This window comes from Diabrotica virgifera, chromosome 1, assembly GCF_917563875.1.
Source record: "Diabrotica virgifera virgifera chromosome 1, PGI_DIABVI_V3a".
Classification (NCBI taxonomy): domain Eukaryota; kingdom Metazoa; phylum Arthropoda; class Insecta; order Coleoptera; family Chrysomelidae; genus Diabrotica; species Diabrotica virgifera.
The window spans coordinates 293,028,211-293,055,094 of record NC_065443.1 but is presented as its reverse complement, the minus strand read 5'-3'; the positions used below and the strand labels follow the sequence as shown (position 1 = coordinate 293,055,094).

At 33.6% G+C, this 26,884-nt stretch overlaps 1 protein-coding gene across 2 annotated transcripts in view; it reads left to right on the top strand.

Annotated features, from left to right (window-relative positions):
• The window catches only part of LOC114328936 (zinc finger protein Xfin-like), a 129,883-nt gene extending 104,101 nt beyond the window's left edge, over positions 1-25,782 (top strand). Inside the window, exons 4-5 of one of the 2 annotated variants that reach the window (XM_050651652.1) lie at positions 4,503-6,038; positions 15,461-25,782. In XM_050651652.1, the coding sequence (XP_050507609.1) occupies positions 4,503-6,038; positions 15,461-17,163 (3,239 nt within the window). In that variant the 3' untranslated portion in view covers positions 17,164-25,782. The remainder of the gene's footprint in view (positions 1-4,502; positions 6,039-15,460) is intronic. The other variant, XM_050651641.1, reaches the window with a different exon arrangement.
• The last annotated feature ends 1,102 nt before the right edge of the window (positions 25,783-26,884 follow it).

Here is a 26,884-nt window from a genome sequence, read left to right as displayed (position 1 = left end):
TGATGACTAAGACCATTGTTAAAAAAAGAATTTTAATAGTCTTTTCTAAACAATGCTAAGACGGTTTCAAATAAAGGATAATACAAGTGAATGTTGTTTTCGACAATGAATGTGGTGTGCCATGAGTCATTTTTACTATGCTATATGTAGTTCAATCCGGTTCCATTATCTCTCAAATATTATATTACATAGAATTGGTACAAAACCTCGTGAACCTTGAAAATGCGTATGTATAACCGAAATAAAATGAAGCCAAAAACATACGACTATTTTATTTGCTGATATTTTCAGTAATGTCGGATTCATCAATCGTTTCGTTCGTATATTGACGTCACCAAATGAATGAATTAGGTTCACGAGATTTTGTAACAGCAATACATTTTTATTGTTGAAATGTTTGTCTGATAAAAATCGGTCCGGGTTAGCCGGAGTTCCGGGTTATCGGGGGCCGACTTATCGGAGTTCCACTGTACTATATAATAGAGAGATATTGCAAATTTAACACAGCCTACGTTGCGCTATTTACACCGCGCTATTTTGACAGAATTGACATTTCTCAGACGTTTCATAAATGCAGATATTGATCAACATTTTGGTTGCGGTATTTTACGGCTTAATTAAGATTAGTTGTTTATCTAATTTGTACTCAAAATCCAGAATTTAATTTAGATGGAAGAAAGGTTTGTATTTTCTTCCAATTATCGAGCAAGAGAAACAAATGATCCTTGAATGTTCTTATAAATAAAAGATTTTCCTGTTGCACTCTTCATGTTTTCCTGAACTAACGTCCAATTTTTTGGAGAAGTCAATGGATTTTGCCATAAAACTTGTTTTAATAAACACAAATCGTCATCAGACGTAAATCTAATTCGTTTGCTACTGTCTGAGGTACCCATTTTAGCAAACTATTACGAATAAATTTGGTTTAAATGAAAGATAAACAACAAACATAACCTGAAAACAAAATAGCGCAACGAATACCGCACAGCGTAACAACTCCTCTAATAACGGCAGGCCGTATTTCCAATAACGCAGCGTAAGCCAGATATCACATCTGCGCATGCTCTACTGTCAAAATAACGCGTGCTGTAATACAGCAAGTGCAAAAAAGACTCAGCAATATCTCTCTATTATTTATCTATGAGTTACTGACGTAAAATCTTGACGAACTCCGTTTCGCAAGCTCATTTGAAACATATCTGCGTATTCTATCCCCTCAGTACACTGTTCGGCGTTGTCAAATCTGGACTTTTTGGAGCCCAAGGAATTGAAGAACCTCGCCCAATCCATCAGTCCGATAAAATTTCATTCAGACGATCGCGAACAGCGAGAGCAAAATAGGGTGAGGCGCTATCTTGTGAAAATAAAGAAGGCCTTCACTTGTTAATCCTTTCGCACGAGATCTTGAGTTGTTGACTGTGCAATATCAAACTCTGCAGAGCGTTTCCGCGTCGACTTTATCGATGAACGGTCAATGGAATCCTCAATGCCAGCACATGTTTCGAGTGCTTGGTCTTCCACTTCTTGGTACGTCGAGAACGGTTCCTGATGAAAAAGCTTTCTTCTCACACAAGAGCAAAGTTGGTCTGGATAATGAATTTTGAAAACCAAAATTTCGGCCATTGTTTATTGTTATGACGACGTTCGTGTATCTACACTGCAGCGACCAAACGCTCTTCAATTTTATACTCACTTCTCTCCGCCATTACGTTTCAATCCCAACTATTGTTGTCTGTCTGAGTGACCAGACAGGTGCTCTTGATGATGCGCATGCGCAGGAACACCGACAAACGTCGAACACTAGAACCATTAGTCAACACTTCTTCGACATCTGTCATGTTTTTAAGTTTAAAACTTTGGATAATGTATTAAGTTGTTAGTCAAAGGTCAAAATAATATGCCCGGTTTTCAAGCAGAATAATAACAAATAGACTGAAACATACACTTCGGGGAGAATTTACGATAAAAAGTATACATGTCCTAGTATGTACAAATGGACAATTGGACATAAGATTTTTTTTGCAGAATATATAAATCTAAGGGTAAGAACAGAACAAGTGGGTCGAGGTGGAGGTGTAGGTCGCGGTCGATGCCACTAGTTAAGTCGCGGTCGATGTCGACAGCACATAGCAAGGAGGTCACCTGCGCTGTCAGTCGAGCTAGAACCACTATCAAGTGAAGTAGTTTAATGAAATTTTAATGACAAAAAGACTGTGCTTTTGCGATGTTGTGTCAGTCAAGTGCTGAGAGTGATGAAATGTCAGCTGTAAATAATCAGATCCTCCTTCATATTTCAAAAATTTACTGAATTTAATTACTTTAGAAATTCAAAAATAAACTGAATACAAAAAAGGGATTATATAAAAAGTATCAACTCAGATAGCGCAGGTAATGACAACTTGGCTTCGAACGGACCAATCACAGGGAAGCATCCTTGTAGGCCGCGCAGTAGACATCCATGTAAAACAAACTCATTTTATTTTCAAAAGCATCGATGTAAACCTCCTAGATGGCATCGCGCTAAACCTCCACCGCGACTTACCTGCTCTGTTCTCTTCCATTACAAGGTGTTTGTTTTACATGGATATCGACCACAACCTCCACCGCGACCCACTTGTTCTGTTCTTATCCTTAATTAGGAACATATCAGCACTTGTGTTGTTTTGGTGAAATACTTAATGAGAATATTAAAACCATCGTGTTTTTATACTAGCTCAATTTTATTTAATTTGTCTTCTTCTTCTTCAAATGCAAATCCACTAATGGATGTTGGCGATCACGTTTTCCATTAACTCTCTGTTTCTTGCAATGTGTATCAGAGATTGTATGTCGTTAATCCCTGTCCATTGCCTTATGTTTCGGAGCCAGGACATTTTCTTGCGTCCTATTCCTCTCCTGCCTTCAATTTTACCCTGGATTATAAGTTGAAGGAACTGGTATTTTTCGTTTCGCATGATGTGACCCAAATACGCCGTTTTTCTTTTCTTGATGTTTTCGAAAAGCTGACGTTCTTGGTTGATTCTTTTAAGGACATCCACATTTGTGACTTTCGCCGTCCATGGTATCTTTAGGATACGGCGATAGAGCCACATTTCGAAGGCTTCTAATCTGTTTATATCCCTCGTTTTGAGTGTCAGCCCTCTATGCCATATAGCAGCACCGACCACACGTAGCATTTAGTAAACCTTAGTCTCAGTGTAAGGTCGAACTCTGAGCAGGTCAGTACCTTCTTGATTTTTACGAAAGCTTGTCGAGCTTGCTCAATGCGACATTTTACTTCCCTGTCCGATGCCCAGTCTTCAAAAAGCCACGTTCCTAGGTATTTGAATTTGCTCACTCTCTCAATAGACTTAGTATTCAGTGTTATGGTGGAGTTTTCAAATGCATCCAAGTTTCTGGAGATGATCATGAATTTGGTCTTTTTGGTATTAATCTCTAGTCCCATTCGCTTACTGTATTCTCCGATTATAGTGACAAGTTGTTGAAGATCTTCTATGTTGTCGCAAATTAAGACAGCATCATCAGCATATCGTATGTTGTTGATCAATACTCCATTCACTTTGATTCCCATCTCTGCATCTTCCAAAGACTCTTGAAATATGGCTTCCGAATAAATGTTAAATAAAAGAGGGGAAAGCACACATCCCTGCCGAACACCCCTTCTTATATTGGATATAGAATTGTCTATTTTTAATTGTGCTGCCTGATACCAGTACAAGTTTTCAATGCATCTTATGTCTTTTTGGTCTATATCAAGCTTCTTGAGGATCTGCATTAACTTGTGATGTTGGACACGATCAAACGCTTTCTCGTAGTCTAAAAAGCACAGGAATACGTCCTTCCTCTGATCGTAACAATTTTGGACCAACACCTGTGTTGCTACTATTGCTTCTCTTGTTCCCAAACCTTGCCTAAACCCAAACTGAGAATCACTGATGTCCCATTCACATTTTTTGTATAATCTTTGATGTAGTATTTTTAAGAATATTTTTAAAGTGTGACTCATCAGGCTAATGAGTCTGTGATCCTCACATCTTTTTGCATTGACTTTTTTGGGTAGGGGAATAAATGTAGAGAGCAACCACTGCTGAGGATAGCAACCAGTTTCATAAATAAAATTAAATATTTTATTTAGTGCTGAAATTCCCCTTTCATCTAGTAATTTGAGTATTTCTGAAGGGATTTCATCAGGTCCAGGTGCCTTATTGTTTTTTGAATATTTAATTTGTACTTACAGTAAAACCTGTGTTAACGGCCACCTGTCAAAACCGGCCACCTGAACTAGCCGGCTAGTTTTAAAGTTCTCCCAACCAAAATTTGTGGACTACAAAACCTGGTATTAGCGGCCACCTTTTTATATCGGCCAATAGTTCTGTCATTTTTAGTGACAGGTTTTGCTGTATTATGCAGTAAAACTGCAGTATTTAGTTATTGACAGGTTTTACTGTATTATGCAGTTTGTGTAAAACAGGCCTCAATTTTAATTTGTTATACTATTTTAGGTGTTCATTCTCTAGTTGTTGTAAAGGATGATGTGGTTGGTGATATGTTGGAGGAGGATCAAGTAGAGAAGCCATTCCAATGCACACTTTGTCCGAAACAATTCAAAACAAAGATAAGTCTTCATCGCCATTTATTTGTCCACAAAGAAATAAAACGCTTCGGATGTGGGATGTGTTTAAAAAGATTCGCAACAAAGGTATCTCTCGATTATCATATTCGAGCTCATAATGGAGAGAGACCTTTTAAATGTAAAATTTGTCCGCGGCAGTTCAGAGACAACCGTTTATTGAACAAACATACAAGGTTACACACAGGTGAAAACCTTCTAAAATGTGAACATTGTTCTAAACAGTTTACAGGAAACTATCAACTTCAAACTCATTTACGTTTGCATACTGAGGAAAGACCATTCAAATGCACCATTTGCTTTAAACAGCTCACAACACAGACCAATCTTAATCGCCATTTTTTAACGTTGCACAAAGGCATAAAAGAGTTCTATTGCAGGATCTGTGAGAAAAGATTCACATCAAAGGATTCTCTCATTTATCATGTTCGAGCTCATTCTGGAGAGAAACCTTTTAAATGTAATGTTTGTTCCCAGCAGTTTAGAAACAAGAGGTTATTGAACAAACATATGAGGTTATCGTTGCACAAAGAAAAAAAATCTTTCGAAAGTCATGAAAATACCACCTTAGCTACACATATGAGGCTGCACACAGAAGAAAAGATTTTCAAATGTGACAAATGCCCCAAAGAGTTCACAAAAAAATACCTACTTCAGAGACACTTACGTAGGCATCTAAAAAAGCACGTTGGGAATAAACCTTTTGAATGTGATCTTTGCAATAAAAAATTCAGTCATAATGATGAATGCATACTACACAGAAGTGTAGTTCATTCATTAGGCGCTCTAGAACAGGTTTTTAAAGAACCACAAAAGTTGAATCTTCAAATGAAGGTTCATCTAGACAGGTTAAAATGTTATATTTGTTCCCAATTGTTTACAGAAGATAATCAGTTGGCGCAACATAAATGTATTCACATTGAAGAACCTCAGCAATGTATTGTTGATTCTCAAAAAATTAAACAAATAGATAGTTCCATTGAACATTTACGATGCCACATAAAAGAAACAGTTTTTAAATGTAACATTTGCTCTGAAGAATTTACAGACAGTGATCAATTAACTCAACATATGGTGCTACATACAGAAGAAACAGTTTTGCAACAAATCGCATGTCATACTAGTTCCCGTATGTCTCCAGAAACTGATCAAACAACAGATGAAAAACAACACCGAGATTTATTTAAAAATAAACCTGGAAATGTATCTTTTCAATCTACCGACGGAGAAGATCAAATAAAATCTAAGTATCATTCGAACGAAATACTGACAGAACAATGCAATAATGATCTGAAATTTGAGATAAATGAAACTGATTTAAAATATCAGATCCTACATACTGAAGACGTGAAATTTGAGCCAAATGTAATGGATGATAACTCAAAAGATCCTGAAAGAAATGAAAAAGGTGAGCAAATTAATTTAATATATTTATCCATAAGAATTGTGCCTTCAATTACCATTATGTGAAATAGCACATATCACAGAGTAATTTGCTATAATATGAAATTATTCTGTTTCATTTTCAATATCTCCACAAAATCAATAAATTATTATTTTTGTTTATTATCTCCCTTTATTGACATTCATATAAAACACAAACATCTATAGGTCAGTTTGTTGGTTATACAATAATATAGTAAATTAATTATTGTACACGTGGTGACGTGGAGAGGTAAACATCCAGCGATGTTTCCTCAGTTGTCAGTTACCTCTTAGGTCGGATGGCCAGCTTCTTCTGAGTCTTCTATTGTGGACAGGTTGCAGAAGTGGATGAAGTAATGCATTAGGATGGTCTTCTAGTTTGTTGTGGTGTTTTCTGTTGTTTTCTCGAATGACTTTATTTACATATGAAATTTTTAGGCCAATGTGTAGAATTTGGTTTGATGGTGCATTAACTATTGCTCGAAGTATCTTGGATTGTGCTCTCTGGATAATCACGGTATTGGATTTGCTAGCACAGCCCCACATTTCAATGCCATAACTCCAGATTGGCTTTATCACTGCTTGATGTATTAGTAATTTGTTTTCTATTGAAAGGTGGGATTTTCTTCCGATGAGCCAGTAAAGTTCTTTGGTTTTTAGGTCAAGTTGTATTATTTTCTTTGTTGTATGGTGTTTCCAGTTGAGTATACTGTCAAAGTGTAGCCATATATATTTGACTTGATTACTTTGTGGTATTTTTATTTGATTGATAGTTACCGGTGGGCAGGTTCCAATCCGGAGAGTGAATGTTATATGAGATGATTTTGTTTCGTTTACCTTAAACTTCCACTCCTTCAGCCATATTTCAAGTGAGTTTAGATGCTCTTGGAGTTTCTGTGTTGCTGCAATAGGATCGTCGTGCTTGGCAAAAATAGCAGTGTCATCTGCGAATGTCCCGATGGTTGTTTTATCATTTATAGGTAAGTCATATGTATAGAGTATGTACAATAATGGCCCTAGTATGCTCCCTTGTGGTAAATAATAATAATAATAATATCGTATGGCATTTTTAACCCTGTTTCAAGTAACTATTGTCGATGTTAACACTAGCCCAGGGGGACCGACGGCTTAACGTACTCTCCGAGGCACGGTGAACAGCTCGTATCATTTTTAGAAATGAAAAATGGATTGTCTGTGCTGGGGCTCGAACCCAGGCGCTCTGGCTTATGAGACCAGGGCCCGGATTACGTACACTCGATACGCATCGTATCCGCCATGTTTTACCGTAGGGAGTGATTACGAAACCTCTTTCCCTACGGTGTCGATGCTAGTCAACTCGAAGGCACTGCTCGATACCGACGACCCTGTCGAGTTGCCAACTCGAACTATCTATCTCTCTCTGATAGATCTCTGATCTCCTATAACACTTTCTCTCTTGCCGGTCCAAGTATAAAAATTAAGAAAAGTGAATACATAACGACATAACGTACTTACTTCATACTTTGATTTCTTCAATTTAAAAATAATGTAAATCGTTAATCAAACGATATTTAGATTATACGATTTTGATAATAATTCTCATGTTTTGAACATTAAAAAAATATATTGTTTAAATCTCCCAGTGGGGTGTTATTACACTCATTACACTGACAGAAGTTCTCTAATACTTATTCCTATTTTAAAAAGATGTGAAGGAAACGTCCATGGTTAATTTTTTTCCTTGTAATATTTGCAGAGTAAGATTTAATGGCGAAAAGGTAAGATAAGGAATACTCTGAGACTGAATTCGATGAAGGGAATAGGTAGTTAACAGTGACCATTACGACCTTTAGTAATGTTTTTATATAACGTCTCCCATCTTTCCCTGGCCATTTAATCTTTAATAACAGTAAAACATCATAAATAATCTCAAATTCTACTCAAGTTCGAAAATCATATATTTATATATCTAGGTATTAAGACGAGTATCATCATACGAGTATCATACACGTTATCACTGTATCATCGTTAGAATATAAAATAAACGTTTATAATAATTAAATATGTAATAAAGACTTTATTTTATATTCTATTGATCTATTGTAATAATTATTGAGTTTAATGAGAGAAATTCCTTGGCATGTAACGTTCAAATCATTCCATTTGTTCGAAATATTATCCCGTAGGTTCAAAAGTACGATAATAGCCGATCATTTTGTGACAGCCTACTCGAACCCAGTTTGTAATCACTTTTTGGCTTCGATGCGTATTCGCATCGAGTTTGTCTACGGTTCGTTTTGCGGCGATCTCGCATCGAGTGTTCGTAATCCCGCCCCAGTTGTCATGCCGTTGCGCAACGGCTCTTCACTCCCTTGTGGTACGCCAGAGTGAAGAGGCTTGAGTTCTGATACTTCGTCTTTAACTTTTACTTTAAACTGCCGTTCGTATAGGTAGGCTTTCAGTAGGTTGTAGTAACTTGCTGGGAGAATTATTTTTATTTTGCATAACAAGCCTGGATGCCAGACTTTGTTAAAAGCCTGACTGATGTCTATAAAGGCCGCTATGTAGTACTGCTGGTTTTCAAGTGACTGGTTGATGGTGTTTACTATGCGATGGCATCGTTGTATTATTGAATGGCTTTGTCGAAATCCGAACTGATGATCTGGGATACAATTTTGTGGATTTATTTCTGCATTTATTCTGTTTAGGATAAGTCTTTCAAACAACTTAAGAGATTGTTGGTAATAAGCTGATAGGCCTATACAGGGTGGTTCATCTTATTCGCCTCGGTCTCTGTACAGAAAACCACTTGATATTTTAAAAAAATTTCTTCACAGAAATATACAGGGCCTTTAATACTACAACATAAAAATAATGTGAATTATACAGGGTGTTCCAAAAAAGAGTGGTATATCAAAGTTATATTTTTTCTTATGGAATGCCCTATATCTGATGAGATTATTGAATTGACCTTAAAAAATAAGCTATACTTTCATAAGGGTTCCCTATACCTAAATACAGGGTGTTTTGATTTATTTCGATTTTTATAAAAATGTAAGGTTTTAGAAAAAAATAAATATCTACGAATCTAAGAAGCAGTAACAAATTCTTTCTTGGATCTTAATAATAGACTATTTAGCATACTTAACCAGATGCTTATTGCAACAAAATTTCTTACAGGGTGGTCAAAATATGAGATTGTTTTATTAACAAATTCAAGCTGTAATAATTTACTTATTTTAAATAGAACACCCTGTATCTTACTAGTCTATCGCGTAGAAAATTTACTTAGCTTTCAATTTGTACTAGGGTTTCCTATACCTATCTTTTTACAGGGTGGTCAAAATATTAGATTGTTCTATTAACAAATTCAAGCTGTAATAACTTACTTATTTTAAATGGAACACCCTGTATCTTACTAGTCTATCGAGTAGAAAATTTACTTAGCTTTCAATTCTTATTAGGGTTTCCTATACCTATCTCCCTTCATTTTTTAAATATTTAAAGATTTCCTAATTTGTAAGCTTTAAAAATTAGAATTAAGTACCTATGTCGTGGTTATGTACAACACATCACCAACACCGGCAATATACTTAAATATCTTAGTCAAGATAGTTTCATTAATAAAATTCACATTTTTATCATTTAATCACACAGAGCGTTCTTATTTTAAATGACATACTCGATATTCTATTCTTTATAATGGAAGATATTTAAAATATCTTCAATTCCATGTTAACATTCTCAATACACATGTTATTCTGTAGATATAAATTCCCATGTTATTCTGTAAATACCCATTTTTACATATTTTTGTACAATAGGCTCGTTTTCGTCAAAGTAGCCATTGCATTTAATTGTTTGTAATTGCGATTTAAAGATTCAAACAAAAAGTGGCGTTCTTAAATTTACTTAATAACCGTTGGGTTAAGATATGAAAAATACTTATACGGAATGAAATATAATTTAAATATCTTCCAGAATACGGCATCTAATATAGGGTATGCAGTTTAAAATAAACGTATTATTCAATTTCACATGTAGGCCAAAATCAACTAAAATAATACAACACTCTGTGTGACTACATGATAACACTGAAAATTTCATTAATGACAGTATCTTGTCTAAGTATATTGCCGGTGTTGGTGATGTGTTGTACATAAACACGACATAGGTACTTATGTAATTCTAATTTTTAAAGCTTACAAATTAGGAAATCTTTAAATATTTAAAAAATGAAGGGAGATAGGTATAGGAAACCCTAATAAGAATTGAAAGCTAAGTAAATTTTCTACTCGATAGACTAGTAAGATACAGGGTGTTCCATTTAAAATAAGTAAGTTATTACAGCTTGAGTTTGTTAAGGGGTCATATACGTTTCTCGAGCTTAAAAAGTAGTCTAAATGTAATGATAAATTGTACGAAAACTATTGGGCTAATTGATTTCATTTTTTTTAATCTTAAAGGTGGACTCTTAAGGAGCATAAAACATATGTTAAAAGTTAAAAAATAATTAAAAACGTGGCGGCTGCGTCCACTGGCGTAGAACGTGTATTTTTTTTTTCAGGCCAAACGGTGGGCATGATTCCGCTCGTAATATTTATCTGAAACAAAAATTGTTTATTTGTTATCATTTTTTAGAGTAATAGTTCTCGTGTGACGAGAGGAATTTAAAAAAAAGTCGCGATTCTCACCAAAAAAATAGTCTATTTTTTTATTGCTATTCGAAAATGGTTAAATTTAATCAAAAAAGCTCTCGTCACACGATAGTGAATCTAATTTAGAATATGTATGCCAAAAATGAAGTTAATCGGAGGAACGGTTAAGCAGTTATCATGCCCACCGTTTGAGCTGAACAAAAAAACACGTTCTACGCCACTGGACGCAGCCGCCATGTTTTTAATTATTTTTTAACTTTTAACATAATATGTTTTATTCCACCTTTAAAGTTAAAATTAAAAAAAAATTAAATCAATTAGCCCAATAGTTTTCGTACAATTTATCATTACATTTAGACTACTTTTTAGGCTCGAGAAACGTATATGACCCCTTAATAGAAGAATCTAATATTTTGACCGCCCTGTAAAAAGATAGGTATAGGAAACCCTAGTACAAATTGAAAGCTAAGTAAATTTTCTACGCAATAGACTAGTAAGATACAGGGTGTTCCATTTAAAATAAGTAAGTTATTACAGCTTGAATTTGTTAATAGAACAATCTCATATTTTGACCACCCTGTAAGAAATTTTGTGCAATAAGCATCTGTTTAAGTATGCTAAATAGTCTTTTATTAAGATCCAAGAAAGAATTTGTTACTGCTTCTTAGATTGGTAGATATTTATTTTTTTCTAAAACCTTACATTTTTATAAAAATCGAAATAAATCACCCAGTATTTAGGTATAGGGAACCCTTATGAAAGTATAGCTTATTTTTTAAGGTCAATTCAATAATGTCATCAGATATATAGCATTCCATAAGAAAAAATATAACTTTGATATACCACTCTTTTTTGGAACACCCTGTATAATTCACATTATTTTAGGTTGTAGTATTAAAGACCCTGTATATTTCTGTGAAGAAATTTTTTTAAAATATCAAGTGGTTTTCCGTACAGAGACCGAGGCGAATAAGATGAACCACCCTGTATGATGAGACATCTAGAGGGTTTTTGCCAGGCTTTGGTATTATAACTATTTGTCCAATTTTGAGTGCTTTGGGCCAGTATATAAAAAGAAGAAGAAAGTTAGCATGGGCAGCATTCGGCAAACTGAACTATATACTCAGAAATCAGCAAATTCAACTACATCTTAGATCTAAAGTTTTTGATGCATGCATTATTCCGATATTAACATATGGGGCACAAACATGGACAATCACAAAAAAGAATATGAACATACTCAGAGTCACTCAACACGCGATGGAAAGAGCAATGCTTGGCATATCACTTAAGGACAGAAAAACAAACACATGGATAAGACAGAAAACCAAAGTCACCGATGTGGTACAAAAATCACTAAAATTGAAATGGGAATACGCTGGACATGTAGCTAGGAGCGATCTTAACAAATGGCACAGAACAATTCTTACCTGGAGACCATACGAACACAAAAGACCCAGAGGCAGACCTCCTATGAGATGGACAGATGATCTGAAACGAACTGCCGGGAAAAATTGGCTACAAGTAGCGTACAACAAAAAACAATGGAAAGGAAGACTTGAAGAGGCTTATGTTCAGATGTGGACGTGAATGGCTAGACGAAGAAGAAGAAAGAAGGGCCAGTAGTCACATCTGAGTATTGCATTGAATATGTGAAGTAGTTTTACTATGCCTTTTTTGTTATCAGATCTTCGCCTGGTTCCTTCTTTGGGTTTAGGGTGACAATTACGTCTTTAGTTTCTTTTGGAGTAAATGGTTTTATTAGGTCCTGTATCTGTAGTGGTTCTTCTAATATTGGGTTCGCTTCTGGTACTTGATCGCCATTTAGTGGAGTAAAAACTTTTGCTAAAAATATTCGGCAAAGAGGTCAGCCCTTTTTTATCGCTTTTTGTCCATGGTGTTGTCGAATTTTTTCGTATTGGAGGTGATGCTGTTATTGGCTTTCTCTTACTTTTTATGGACTTCCATATAGAGTTGTCTTGTCTTGATAGATTGGTAATGTAATTCGTGAATGGCTAATTGTTGACTTCTTGCGGAAGTGCTAGGTGCCATTCCTAATACTAAACTTTGTATAGGGACTGTAATATACGCCTTTGTTAGGACGTAGAGCATGGCACATACAACCTTTCTATTAGTCCAGAAAGCCACTGCGCATCCGCTAGGAAAAATATTCTAATTCGGATTTTTTGCACAATCTTACTCAAAAAGGACTCCTTTTAACAAATTTGCATGTTTCCAGAACCAAAAGGTGGTCAAAAATTTTTTAAACGTTTTTTTTTGTTTTTATCCTAAAATTATTTTTTTTACATGGAAAAAAGTTTTTTTAGGTTTTTTTGGATCATTCCAAACAGAAAAGATCTTTAGTGACTTTTCTCTAAAAATGATAGTTTTTGACATATAAGCGATTAAAAATTGAAAAATTGCGAAATCGGCCATTTTTAACCCTCAAAAACTATGTGAAAAACTGAAAATTTGAATGTTGCCAAGGTAGGTAGATATTCTTTAAACATCGATTGATGAAATCCCGAAGAGTTTTTTGCAATACAATATTCAAAACTCCTTTGTTTTTTAATTGCTAATCAAGTGTGCGCGACACTATTTTCCAACGACAGTATGGTGCAAATGAAAGGAATAAATTCGTTATTTCGTAAACCGGCGACTTTAAGGAAAAATCCCGAAACAGGTCGATTTTTATTTTTAAATTATGATATTGTGGCATTTATGGTATACTAGTGACGTCATCCATCTGGACGTAATCGATGATTTTTTAAATGAGAATAGGGGTCGTGTGCTAGTTCATTTGAAAGTTTCTTCAATTCTCTATTCAGTAATATAAACATTTACATAAATATTTATACAGGGTGTCCAAAAAACTTTTATTAAATTAAATTATTTGACAAAAAAAAGAAGTAGAAGGACACCCTGTATAAATAATTATGGAAATGTTTACATTACTGACTAGAGAATTGAAGAACCTTTCAAATGAGCTACCACACGACCCCTATTCTCATTTAAAAAAATCGATTACGTCATCACGCCCAGACGGATGACGTCACTAGTATACCATGTATGCCACAATATCATAACTTAAAAATAAAAATCGACCTGTTTCCGGATTTTTCCTTAAAGTCGCCAGTTTACGAAATAACGAATTTATTCCTTTCATTTGCACCATACTGTCGGTGGAAAATAGTGTCGCGCACGCTTGATTAGCAATTAAAAAACAAAGGAGTTTTGAATATTGTATTGCAAAAAACTCTTCGGCATTTCATCAATCGATATTTAAAGAATACCTATCTACCTTGGCAACATTAAAATTTTCAGTTTTTCACATAGTTTTTGAGGGTTAAAAATGGCCGATTTCGCAATTTTTCAATTTTTAATCGCTTATTTGTCAAAAACTATCATTTTTAGAGAAATGTCACTAAAGACCTTTTCTGTTTGGAATGATCCAAAAAACCTAAAAAAACTTTTTTCCATGCAAAAATAATAATTTTAGGATAAAAACAAAAAAAAAACGTTTAAAAAATTTTTGACCACCTTTTGGTCCTGGCAACATGCAAATTTGTTAAAAGGAGTCCTTTTTGAGTAAGATTGTGCAAAAAATCCGAATTAGAATATTTTTCCTAGCGGATGCGCAGTGGCTTTCTGGACTATATGGCAATTACTCAAAATCAACAAGTTTGGCACTTAGCACCTTTGAAACTTCCACTCTTCTACTGTACGGACGGTAGATATGTATGTATGTTCTAGTGCAGCAGTTCTCAATCTGTGGTACATGTACCACTGGTGGTACATATTATTATTTGAGGTGGTGCACAAAACGCAAAACAGCCAAAATCAGCACCACTATTACAGTTAATTAGATCACTTAGCTAGATAGGTATTTCAGTTAGGTGGTACCAAAAAAAATAAAAAGTATTTCGTGGTACATGACTCAAAAAGATTGAGAACCACTGTTCTAGTGTGTACAAATGGACATAAGGTTTTTTTTGTAATAATAAATATAAATTTAAATTAGCAACATATCAGTACTTGTGTAGTTTTCGTGAAATCCCTTTTGAGAATATTAACCTGTTCCGCTCCATCGTATCCACGTATGGATATTTTTAGGTATGGCGAACTTTACCACGATATCCACATACGGATATTCATATAGGGATATTACTGCACTGTAAAAGTGATGTAGTGCTCTGTAGATTAATTTAGATCACGGTAGGACATGGATATCCATACGGCGATATCATGGTTAGCCATTTTTTTACACAATTCCCAGAATAATGTATACAGCTCAAGGTCGACGTTTGTTCATTGTTCACTGTCTTTTTATATATGTTTTATTTTTATTTAGCGTGACTTTATAAATTAAATAATAGACATAGATACATTTTAATGGTATGCAGATTTTGGTAGTACAATCGATATCCAAGGGTGGATATACTATTACACCCAAATATCCTTATGTGGATATTCTGGTAAACACTATAAATTGTCATATAAATTCAAATTGCTTCAAACATTTTTTTGGCCCCATAGGTGAATATCTCTTCTATTATACATCATAACTATCGTAAAATGTATTTTCATTAAAAAACTTTTGCTGGTATACAGCTCCCTATCTCAAAAAGTGGTCTGGAGCGGAAGGGGTTAAAAACATGTTTTATACTAGGTAGTTTAGCTCTAACACTAGCTCAACTTAATTTATTTTGCACTTTGCAGTTTTTGTTTGTGAAACTCGCCTCCATTTTGATTTGTAATACTATTTTAGGTGTTCATTCTCTAGTTGCTGTAAACGGTAGTGTGATTGGTCATATGTTGGAGGATGGAGGAGAGAAGCCGTTCCAATGCAAAATTTGCTTTAAACAGTTCTCATCAACGACCACTCTTAATCGCCATTTTTTAGTGTCGCACAAAGGCATAAAAAATTTCTACTGCAGGATCTGTGGGAAAAGATTCACAACAAAGGATTCTCTCATTTATCATGTTCGAGCTCATTCTGGAGAGAAACCTTTTAAATGTAATGTTTGTCCACGGCAGTTCAGAAACAAAAGTGCATTGAACAGACATACAAGGTTACACACTGGTGAAAAGCTTCTAAAATGTGAATATTGTCCTAAACAGTTTACAATCAAGTTTCTATTTCAAAATCATTTACGTTTGCATACTGAGGGAAAACCGTTCAAATGCACCATTTGCTTTAAACATTTCACAACAAAGACCAATCTTAACCGCCATTTATTTAGCCACAAAGGAATAAAGCCTTTCGAATGTGGGGTGTGTTCAAAAAGATTCACAGCAAAAACTACCCTCATTCATCATACTCGAATTCATTCTGGAGAGAAACCTTTTAAATGCAAAATCTGTCCAAAACAGTTCAAAGACAAGGGTTCACTGACCATTCATATAAGGTTACACACTGGTGAAAAACTTCTAAAATGCGAATATTGTTCTAAAAAGTTTACAAGAAACTATGACTTACAAAGACATTTAAGTACGCACAAACCATTTGAATTGGAGACCATTGGAGACAAGTCATTTGAATGTGATATTTGTTATAAAAAGTTTTGGGATAATGATCAATTCCTCACACATAAACGTACACATACCATTGAAAATTCTGTTAAGTGTCAAATTTGTTATGAGGATTTTGCGGAAAATACCATTTTGGATACACATATGAGGCTGCACACAGAAGAAAAAAGTGACATATTACGTACGTATCTACAGAAACCCGTTGAAGACAAACCTTTTGAATGTGATATTTGCGATAAAAAATTCAGTAATAATAACGAATGCATACTGCACAGAAGTACACATAAAACAGATTCTCCAGGACAAGTTTTTATTGATCCACAAAAATTGAATCTTCAAATGAAAGTTCATCTAAACAAGTTAAAATGTGGTATTTGTTCCCAGGAGTTTACAGAAAATGATCAACTGGCGCAACATAAATTTGTACACATTGAAGAACCTCAGCAATGTATTGTTGATTCTCTAGAATTTAAACAAATAGATAGTTCTATTGAAAATTTACAATGGCACATAAAAGAAACAATTTTTAAATGCAACATTTGCTCTGAAGAATTTTCAGAAAGTGATCAATTAACTCAACATATGGTGCTACATACAGAAGAAACAGTTTTACAACAAATCGCCTGTGATACTAGTTCCCGCATGTCTCCAGAAACTGATCAAACAACAGGTGAAAACCCACATAAATGTGAAATTTGTTTGAAAGGATTTAAAACAAAAACGTTTTTAAAAAAACATATGAGATTTCATTCTGAGAAAAAAAATTCAAAGTGTAAATATTGTTTCAAAGAGTTTACACAAATATCTACGTTGAAAAATCATATGCGAAGTCACACTGGTGGAAAACCATTTCGGTGCAATTTTTGTTCTATGCGATTCAACTGGAAAAATAACCTATCGAGACATTTACAAAGCCATGTAGTTGAAACCTTAGATTAACGAAACCGGTTTATTACTTCAGTGCTTAAATCTAACTCATGAAACAGGAATTCAAATAGTTTTTGTCACTTTTAACGGGGCAGCCAATAATGTTACAATGGCTAAAGAGTTAGGATGTATTTTCGACATAACAAATTTGAAATCTACCTTTTTAGATCCTACATCAGGCCGTGAAATTGCAGTATTTTTTTATCCTTGTCATATGGTTAAACTTTTAAGCAATACCATAGGCCTTAGGTGATAAATGTGATTTTTACGTGACGACAACGGTGAAGTTATAAAATGGGATTATATAGTAAAACTTAACGAAATTCAACAACATGAGGGTGTTCATTTAGCTAATAAACTGAGAAAAGAGCACATATCATATAAAAATCAAAAAATGAAAGTAAGATTAGCAACACAACTACTCGGCGATTCTGTAGCTGATGCTATTGAATTCTTAAATGAAACATTGCAAATAGAACAATTTAAAAACTCCGAAGCAACTGTTAAATTTATCCGAGTTATTAATAAATTATTTGGTATATTTAATTCTAGAAGCATTTACCATAAGGGATACAAGCAACCAATTAATGAAAAAAATTACATTTCTATTGTAAACTTTTTAGATGAGACCTCAGATTATTTGGAATCACTTACATTCAGGATGGAGAAAATAGGTATTATTGGTTTTTTGTTTTGCATTAAAAGTTTAAGACATTTATATACAGAATTAGTTCAAACAAAATTATTAGCATACATTCCTACATACAAGCTGAGTCAAGATCATGTCGAATTATTCTTTGGGTTGATTAGATCGATGGGGGGTAACAACAATAACCCGACAGTCAGACAATTCAAAAGTGCGTATAAAAACGATGCTGCATCTTGAATTAAGAGATTCACTTATAGGCAATTGTATTCCTTTGGAAATGATATCAATTATGAAGCTTTGTGAAATCATAAATAAATCGTGTAGCAATGAGAGAATAGTAGATGAAGTTGATGACACATTGGACGAGAGCAATAATCTGTCTGAAATTATATCTTGTATAAATGTTTCGGAATATAAAAAAGAAGAAATAACATACATTTCCGGCTACGTTGTACGTAGAATTGCAGCCCACTTAAAATGTGAGGACTGTATTGAGAGCCTGTGTGGAGACAGAAATGATTTTTTTATTTCATTTATTAATCAGAAAGATAAATGGAATGCATTAACTTACCCTTCAACTGATGTTATTTTAATTTGTAGCACTGCAGAAAAAATTTTACAACATCATATCAATATAGGTAAAAGAATAAATGTAACCGTTGTAAATAACCAAGTATTTTATAATCTTTTGGATAAAAAAACTTTTTGAGGATAACAAGATCCATATCTCCGAGCAAAACTTTTTAACGTCACATTTTTCTAATTTAGTTAAAATGATTGTGTTAACCTACATCAATATTAGAATACACCATTATAATAAAATTTTATTAGATAATAAAATTCTCTGTCAGTAAGAGGATACTATTTCACAAATTAACATTATTTTCTGGTTGCTAATATCAGCAACGTTTCGTTCGCCTAGAAAAGTTCCGGATATGGAACATGAGATAGAGAGGTTTAGTGGGTATTACAAGTACAGAGTCTCACACTACCTTAGAGCGAAAGACTAGGCGCTAGGGTGTGCGTAGTAAATGCATTCCTCTCTTGAAAAAAAAGTTTATAATATACCTATTGCTAATATCTGCAACACTTGCAAATTCTATATTATACTTTAAATAATAACGTATTATCAACGTATTATATTAATTATATTAACGTATTATAACGTATATTATTACTTTAAATAATAACGTATAAGTACTCATATTAAGTTTTAGTTGTTTTAAGTAAATCATTTAATAATTAAATCGCCGGTATTTTAATATTCCAAAATTTTCCTGAATACGTACCTGTCACCCCTCCCACCCATCCCACCCATTTGTCCCAACTTGGAATATTTGGCAGCCTTTGCACATCTGTTTCTTGCCTGAACGTTATATCAAAGAATACTAACACACCCACTGTGTTAGTATTCTTTGGTTATATCTTATATCTTTCGTCTTCGTTAATCTAAGGTTGAAACACGTCCCCAGGACATCTCATTGAAGTATTAATATGTCAACAGAAAGTAAGTCAATCCAACCTATGTTAGTATACGCAGAAAGAGAATCTTCCCTACTGCTGCATACTGAAGCAAACATTTAACAAGATATTTAATGTAATAATAGCCATAACATGTTGATGTAATATGATAAATTTAAATACAATTTTAATATGAGAAATATAATATACTCCAAGCTCTCTTCTCTTGGTATTAATAAAGGCCCAGGTATTGACGGTATACCTCCTTTGTTCTTAAATAAATGCATTTTTAATCTTTCCATGCCATTGTATCACATATTTAATTGTTCTCTTCAAACTGGTGTTTTTCCAGATTACTGGAAAGAAAGTTTTCTTAATATTTAAAGATGGGCATAAATCTATTGTTTATAATTATCGTCCTATTAGCGCCCTTGGTGTGATACCCAAAGTGTTTTAAGAGTCTGGTTTGTGACTTTTTAACTCCTTTACTCGAGCAACAATTTGGGTTTAGACCCCGTAGATCTACTGAGCCGAACCTATTAACTTTGTAAATTTTTTGTTTGTCTCACTGGAGAAGGAGTATCAAGTTGATACAATTTACACTGACTTCTCCAAGAGGTTTGACAGGGTGTCTCATGTAATGTTGGTCCATAAGCTCAGAATGAGTGGTGTTGATGAACACCATGATGAATGATTTCTTGGTTTAGCAGCTACTTATCTAATCTTAGACAGACTGTAAACATTGGTAATTTTCTTTCCAAAAGAAATCTTGTTCCTTCAGGAGTTCCTCAAGGCCCACATCTTGGGCATCTTCTGTTTAACATATAAACGATATTCACGAATGTTTTTCCTAGAAGAGAACCGATGCTAAAGAGATATTGAGGGTGAACGACTCGGGCTATAACGCGTAGAAGAAAGAGATAGAGAGAGAGAGGGAGAGAACTTGGAATAATGCTAACCGTCAACACAAATAAAACTAAAGCCCAATACAAGCAAGGAAACAGCGAAACTTGAAAAAGACAATAAACCTTATCAATACTTTTAAAAGAATGATATTGGGACCCATCAGCGACAATGGTATGTGGAGAATAAGGTTAAACCACCAGTTATAGTACATATACCAATATTACAAAAAAGCCCCTATGCAAATTATGCAAAAATACAAAGATTGAGCTGGGCAGGTCACCTTATAAGAATGGAGAATGACAGAAATCTAACGCTCGGTTTCATCAGTTAAAGTGGACTTTAAATTTTAAGTTGGTACCTTTATCAATGGGTAAATGTCAACGTTAAAGTGAATTTTAGTTAATGTTCACTTAAAGTTGATTATGAAACCGGGCGTTAGTGGAACAATGGTGGGACGTCGGTCAGTAGAAAGACCAACGAAGAGGTGGATCAACCAAGTGAGAACTGATACTAAAGAGATATTGAGGACGGATAACTGGAGAACAGCAGCCAAGGACAGAGATACTTGGAAGCGGATGCTAGGGGAGGTTATGGCCCGACGTAGGGGAGAGAGCGAGAGAGTACACAAGAAAAAATAAATCTTATAGGAGATGATTAGTTTTCCAACTGAATTGGTTTGTGGGGTATGCTCTATTATATATCTATGCTATACAGTGATGCGCGCGCTAATAACCGGCAAAATAGCTCAAAAGATGGAAACAAAAAGAGATGAAACTAGTGGAGGTGGAAATTATCGTTATATAGTGCAGTCACTGAAGGTTTTTACCTTCGATTTCGTTGAACCTCCATCGATTTTCATGAAAATTGGTTAGTAATTAGAGGATACCTCAAGGAACAAAGGTGACATGATGCCAACTTGAGCTTTTACCCTGGGGGTAGATGCCACCCCTTCTCGGGGGTGAAAATTATTTTATTAACAATAATACCATAAGTCGATAGAGGGACAAAATATAAGCAAAATTTGTTATATAAAGTTATTAAAATAAATCAACACTTTTTGAGTTATTAAAGACCAAAGATTTTATTTTTTCGTAAAAAAATGCATGTTTTAAATCGGTTTTTCACTTATAAATCAAAAACTATAAGCTTTTACAAAAAAGTTGTTATTACTGAAATTGAAGATAATAAAAAATTGAATACATTCCTCACATAAAGAACTAAACTAATGTTAGTTCAAAGTGAGTTATTGGCAATTGAATGTGTATTTTTTTCGACGAATACTCAAATCTAAGTATTCAAGCCTAAATAACGGGAAAACGATGCAATATATAAAATATTCCTGCTAAACATTTGTCAAAGTACTTCAGAATACCTATCAAATGAGCTTCAGAACAAGGTAATAGCGTCACAATTAAGTAAGTTATTATAATGAAAATAAAAGAACCGTTTCGAATTTTTTAGGAAAAAGTGAAAAATAAAACATACGCCATTTTCACAAAAATTTATAGTAATCCTTACAAGAACTTCTTTATATTAGCGTATCTAAGTAATGTTTTCGATAATTTTGACCGGTTTAGAATGCATATTTTTGAAAAAAAGATATAATTTAAAAAATCATAATTTTTAAAATTATTGTAATTCTCATATTCTTTTGATAATACTTCAAAAATACTCAATATACGTAAAAAATTATATATAACTTAATTTTATTTTTTTCTGTGCCAAATATTTTACCTGTTTTACTATTTCTATAGGGTAAAAAATAACCGAGATACAAACGTTTAAATCTTAAATTTTGCTTTGGGAATCATGCAACCGGGGCCATTTAACCTTTAATTTAAAAAAGTAAGGAGTGTAAAAGATTAGGTTCAACGTGCTTAAATAGCACTTGGAATTAACTTTCAAACAGTTTTTAGGTGAACCTGATATCGTAAACATGAACGGAGTTATTAAAAAAAAAAACAATAACATTTTTTGGAAAAATTTTTAAAAGATAAATTTTGAAAAAAATTTGGAGCATAAATTTTAACGCTATCAACATGTTCGGGGGCTCATTTGATAGATATTTTTAAGTACTTTGACAAATGTTTAATACATTTATGTTATAAAATGCATGAATGTCCCGTTATTTCAGCTTGAATACTTAGAGTGTTTTACTCGCCGAAAAGAATATACATTCAATTACCTATAACTCACTTTTAGTTAACATTAAAAGGTTTTACTAGTAAGAGGTTTATTTCATCTTTTACTAGCTTCAATTTTGATAATAATAACTTTTTTGTAAAAACTTACACTTTTTGAGTTATTGATGAAAAATTGCTTAAAAACATGCATTTTTCTCAAGAAAAATTAAAATCTTTGATCTTTAATAACTTAAAAAGTTTTGATTTATTTTAATAACTTTATATAACAAATTTTGCTTGAAATTTGTCTCTCTATCGAATTATGGGGTTATTTTTAATATAATAATTTTCACCCCCGAGAAGGGGTGGCATTCACACCCAGGGTAAAAGCTCAAGTTGGCACAATGTCACCTTTGTTCCTTGAGATATCCTCTAACCACTCACCAATTTTCATGCAAATCCATGGAGGTTCAACGAAATCGGAGGTAATAGCTGATATCCACCTTCAGTGACTCCACTAATAAATGTATTAATTAACATTACATTACATAGTTTCCCATCTTTAGACGTCTGTGACGGGAGGACGGGAGTATTTTATAGGGCTTTTCATCGATTGTCATTTGTTTCGAGCTTCTGTCATTATGTTATATAATCTGTGTATAATATTAATATACACGGATTATACGACATATGACAGAAGCTCGAAACAAATGACTGTGAATGAAAAGCCCTATAAAATTCTACTGTCACAGTGACAGTTGTCATACTTCTCTGATGGCTCTGATACGTCTGTGGGAAACTATGAAATGTTAATTAACCCTTAAACGCCCAACCTTTTTTAGGTTTCACGTACGCCCAAGGGTGGGTAAAAAATGTCCACCTCGAAAATAGCTAATACATATATTTATTGAGAGTTGTTGGAAATTGATTAAACTTAAGAATCTTATGCTTAATAAACACAGCATCTTCTAAAATATTAAGATAAACAATTTACAAACCTTACAACAACATTAAAATGTACATCAAAATTAACATACCGGTAAAAACCAGTAATTCAGATTTGACGATTTTCTTCACATTCTTCTTTCAGCCTCCTCATTGGCGGATAATTATGTCGATTATGTAAATATACGTCGATAATTATATGGATTGTGTTCCTATCAACGAGAAATTATATAGAAACCTTTAGTAACAAGTTTTACCAAGGGTGTACTTTTTATGCCCACCCATATTTAACTCAAGATATTACTTTTATTTTCAAAAATATCGGTTGAACCAATTTAGCATTCGATAAAAGGCTGTCTTTTTAACAATAAATCATTTTTGGAAAATTTTTAAACACGTAATAAATATGTTACAAGGGAATATGCATTAGGTGGACATGTTTTACCCACCCTTGGACGTTTAAGGGTTAATATGTACGTTTATAACGATAATTTCCACCTCCACTAGTTTCATCTCTTTTTGTTCCGCAATGTATTATGTTTTCCATCTTTTGAGCTATTAACTTTTGAGCGCGCTAATAACCGACAAAATAACGCAAAATATGGAAAACATATTAAATTGTGAGATAAAAAGAAATAAAACTAGTAGAGCTGTTAAATTTAGCGATAGTAACATAAATTGACATTATATTGATTGTTTCCCACCTTTATAGACGTATCAGAGAAGTATGTCAACTAAAACTGTCACTGTGACAGTGGCATTTCTCAAACTCGTCCGAGACGTCTAAAGGTGGGAAAGAATCAATATAATATGAATCGCTAAATTTAACACCTCTTCTAGGTTCGTCTCTTTTTATCTAGGGGGCCGTTCAAGTATTACGTAACGCAGGTTGAGGGGGGTTAAAAATCTTCAAAAATTGCACTACGTAATACGTGAACGCCCCATTAAGGTGCGTTACGTAGGGGGGGAGGGGGGTCAAAAATCTTCAAAAACCGCGTTACGTAAAGACCGCGTCCCACCATCAAATAATTTGATCAAACAATTTGAGCTAAGTACTGGAAGTAAGTCAAAGTGACGTCACAATTGCAGTTTTTTTGAAATTCTAAAAATCTGTGCTCTCACTATCAGTCTAGTTTGATCAAATTTTTTGTATCGAGTTGTCTAAAGGCCGCGTCTCACCATCAAATAATTTGATCAAACAGTGACAGCAAACTCCGGAAGTACGTCAAAGTGACGTCACAATTGCAGTTTTTTTGAAATTCTAAAAATCTGTGCTCTCACTATCAGTCTAGTTTGATCAAATTTTTTGTATTGAGTTGTCTAACTTGTTTGTACTTTATTTAAAATTAAAATTTTTCATTATTATCCACAATTTTAATGAACACTCCGGATGTGAGGTCACTAACTGTCACTTTCAGTTTGATCAAATTATTTGATGGTGGGACGCGGACTTAACTTGTTTGTACTTTATTTAAAATTAAAATTTTTCATTATTATCCACAATGAACACTCAGGATGTGACGTCACTTTCAGTTTGCTCAAACCAGTTTGATCCGTTTGATCAAATTATTTGATGGTGGGACGCGGCCTGAATACTTGAACGCTCCTTAAAAACTTGAATGTTTTCCATCTTTTGCGTTATTTTGCCGGTTATTTAGTGCGCTCATCACTGTATATCTAGGGATGTGATTTCATATGGACTAGACGTGTTTACGTACGTTATGTCCACTTTACATCAACAATAAATTGAACAAGAAATTGACAAAGTTATTCAAGGCCAAATTTGACGAGTACAAAATGTATGGTTTGTAAAAGAAAATGAATGAATTTGATGAAATAGAACAATTAGATATGTTTTATTTTGTCAAATTTCTTTATTTTCTTTTTATTCACGGCAAAATTGGATGTAGAATTGTGTTTTGTATAGGCCGAATTTGACCTTGAATAACTTGTTGTCAATTTTCTTGTCCAATTATTGTTGATGTAAAGTGGACTTAAAGGCTGTATGACACTATGCATTTTCTTGTATCATTTCTAATATCGTTTCTTGTATACATTTTCTTGGTATCATTTCTTGTACGTACATTTGTGCCCTGTATGACACTATGCAAGTTCTTGTATCGAAACTGTATGAAATTCGGCACGTGATTGGTCGAAATTTTGTTTGTCACCCTGTCACGTTACATTGGTATGGTAGTACTACGTCTACAGCTGATTTTAAGGATTTTATAAAATTTACAGTCGAACCCGCTTATTGGAATAGCCTTTGTACCAGGCAAAAATATTCTTATAACCGGGATATTCTAATAACCGATCATTGGTGGCTAGTCGAAATAAGTGTACCGAATATACGTAATAATATTATTTACATACTATGCCAATGTGTAGTTTTACATACTATGCCAATATGTATATCATATATGTACACCTACATAATCAGTATATGTAAATGGTTTTAGGTCTTTTTACGTCAATAATACAGTAGTGTAACTACTACTTATCTATGTATGTGTTAAATACCAAATTACATTATATTATATATGTGAATGAATACAGTAGCAGTAGGTAATTAATATAAAATGTATGCAATATGTAGATATGTAAATATTTTCTTATTAAAATGCATATAACAAAATTACTTATTTTTTCTTGAGAAATTATCGGTAATTATAGCTTTTTGTTGTTAATCCGTGCGGTCATCCTTAATCCATTGGTTGAATGGAACTTTTATTGGCGGCAAGAAATGGATGAAGTGAATTTAACAAAGCCATAAGCCTCTCTGGGTGAATTCTAAATAAACTGCTTCTAACAATTTTATAGCAGGCAACAGTGCCTTTGTGTAGACAAATAAAAATTACTTTATGACCCATGCATTTGTCGGCTAAAAATCGAATTGGTACTCGTAACAAAGTAATAAATATTTATTACCCTAATAATATCTAATCCATAATCCTTGACGACTGACCATAATAACCAAACATAATTTAAATTTTTAGTAAAATTGTAAAAAAAAATAGTCGTTGACCTGCAAAATATGCTAATAAGCGGTATTATCTAATTAGAACCTATTCCAATAAAAGGATAAATTTATTAAGGAGTAAATGGAAACGTTTCGGTAACTCGAAGTTATATTCCATAAACCGGGATATTCCTATAACAGGGATTCTAATAAGCGGGTTCGACTGTATAAACTTTTAAAAACAAATATTTTAATGTTATAATATCTAGAATTTTTACGTTGACTGTTGATTATTTGTGTTTTTTATTTTGTTTTTATATTTGTGCTAAAATATTTGCATTATAATTATCTTCAGTTTGATCCAAATTGGAACTATTGTATTTTCCTCTATTAAAAAATTATGCAATATGAAACCCAAAGTTATTCTAAATATATGGTTATTAGTAGAACAGTAGTCCATACCAAACGGTATATTAAGTATCAATAAAATATTTATAAATAATACCTACAAAACACAAATAAATTCATCAAGACATAAATCATATGATCTCATTTTCAGCCGCCATTATGACATTTAGAAGTTTTACCAGCAGGTTTTACGTTTTTGCTCTTTGCGCAGAAATTGGCGCAGTTATTGTACAAGAATCTGTGCCTTCAAGGCTGTATGACACTATGCATTTTCTTGTATCA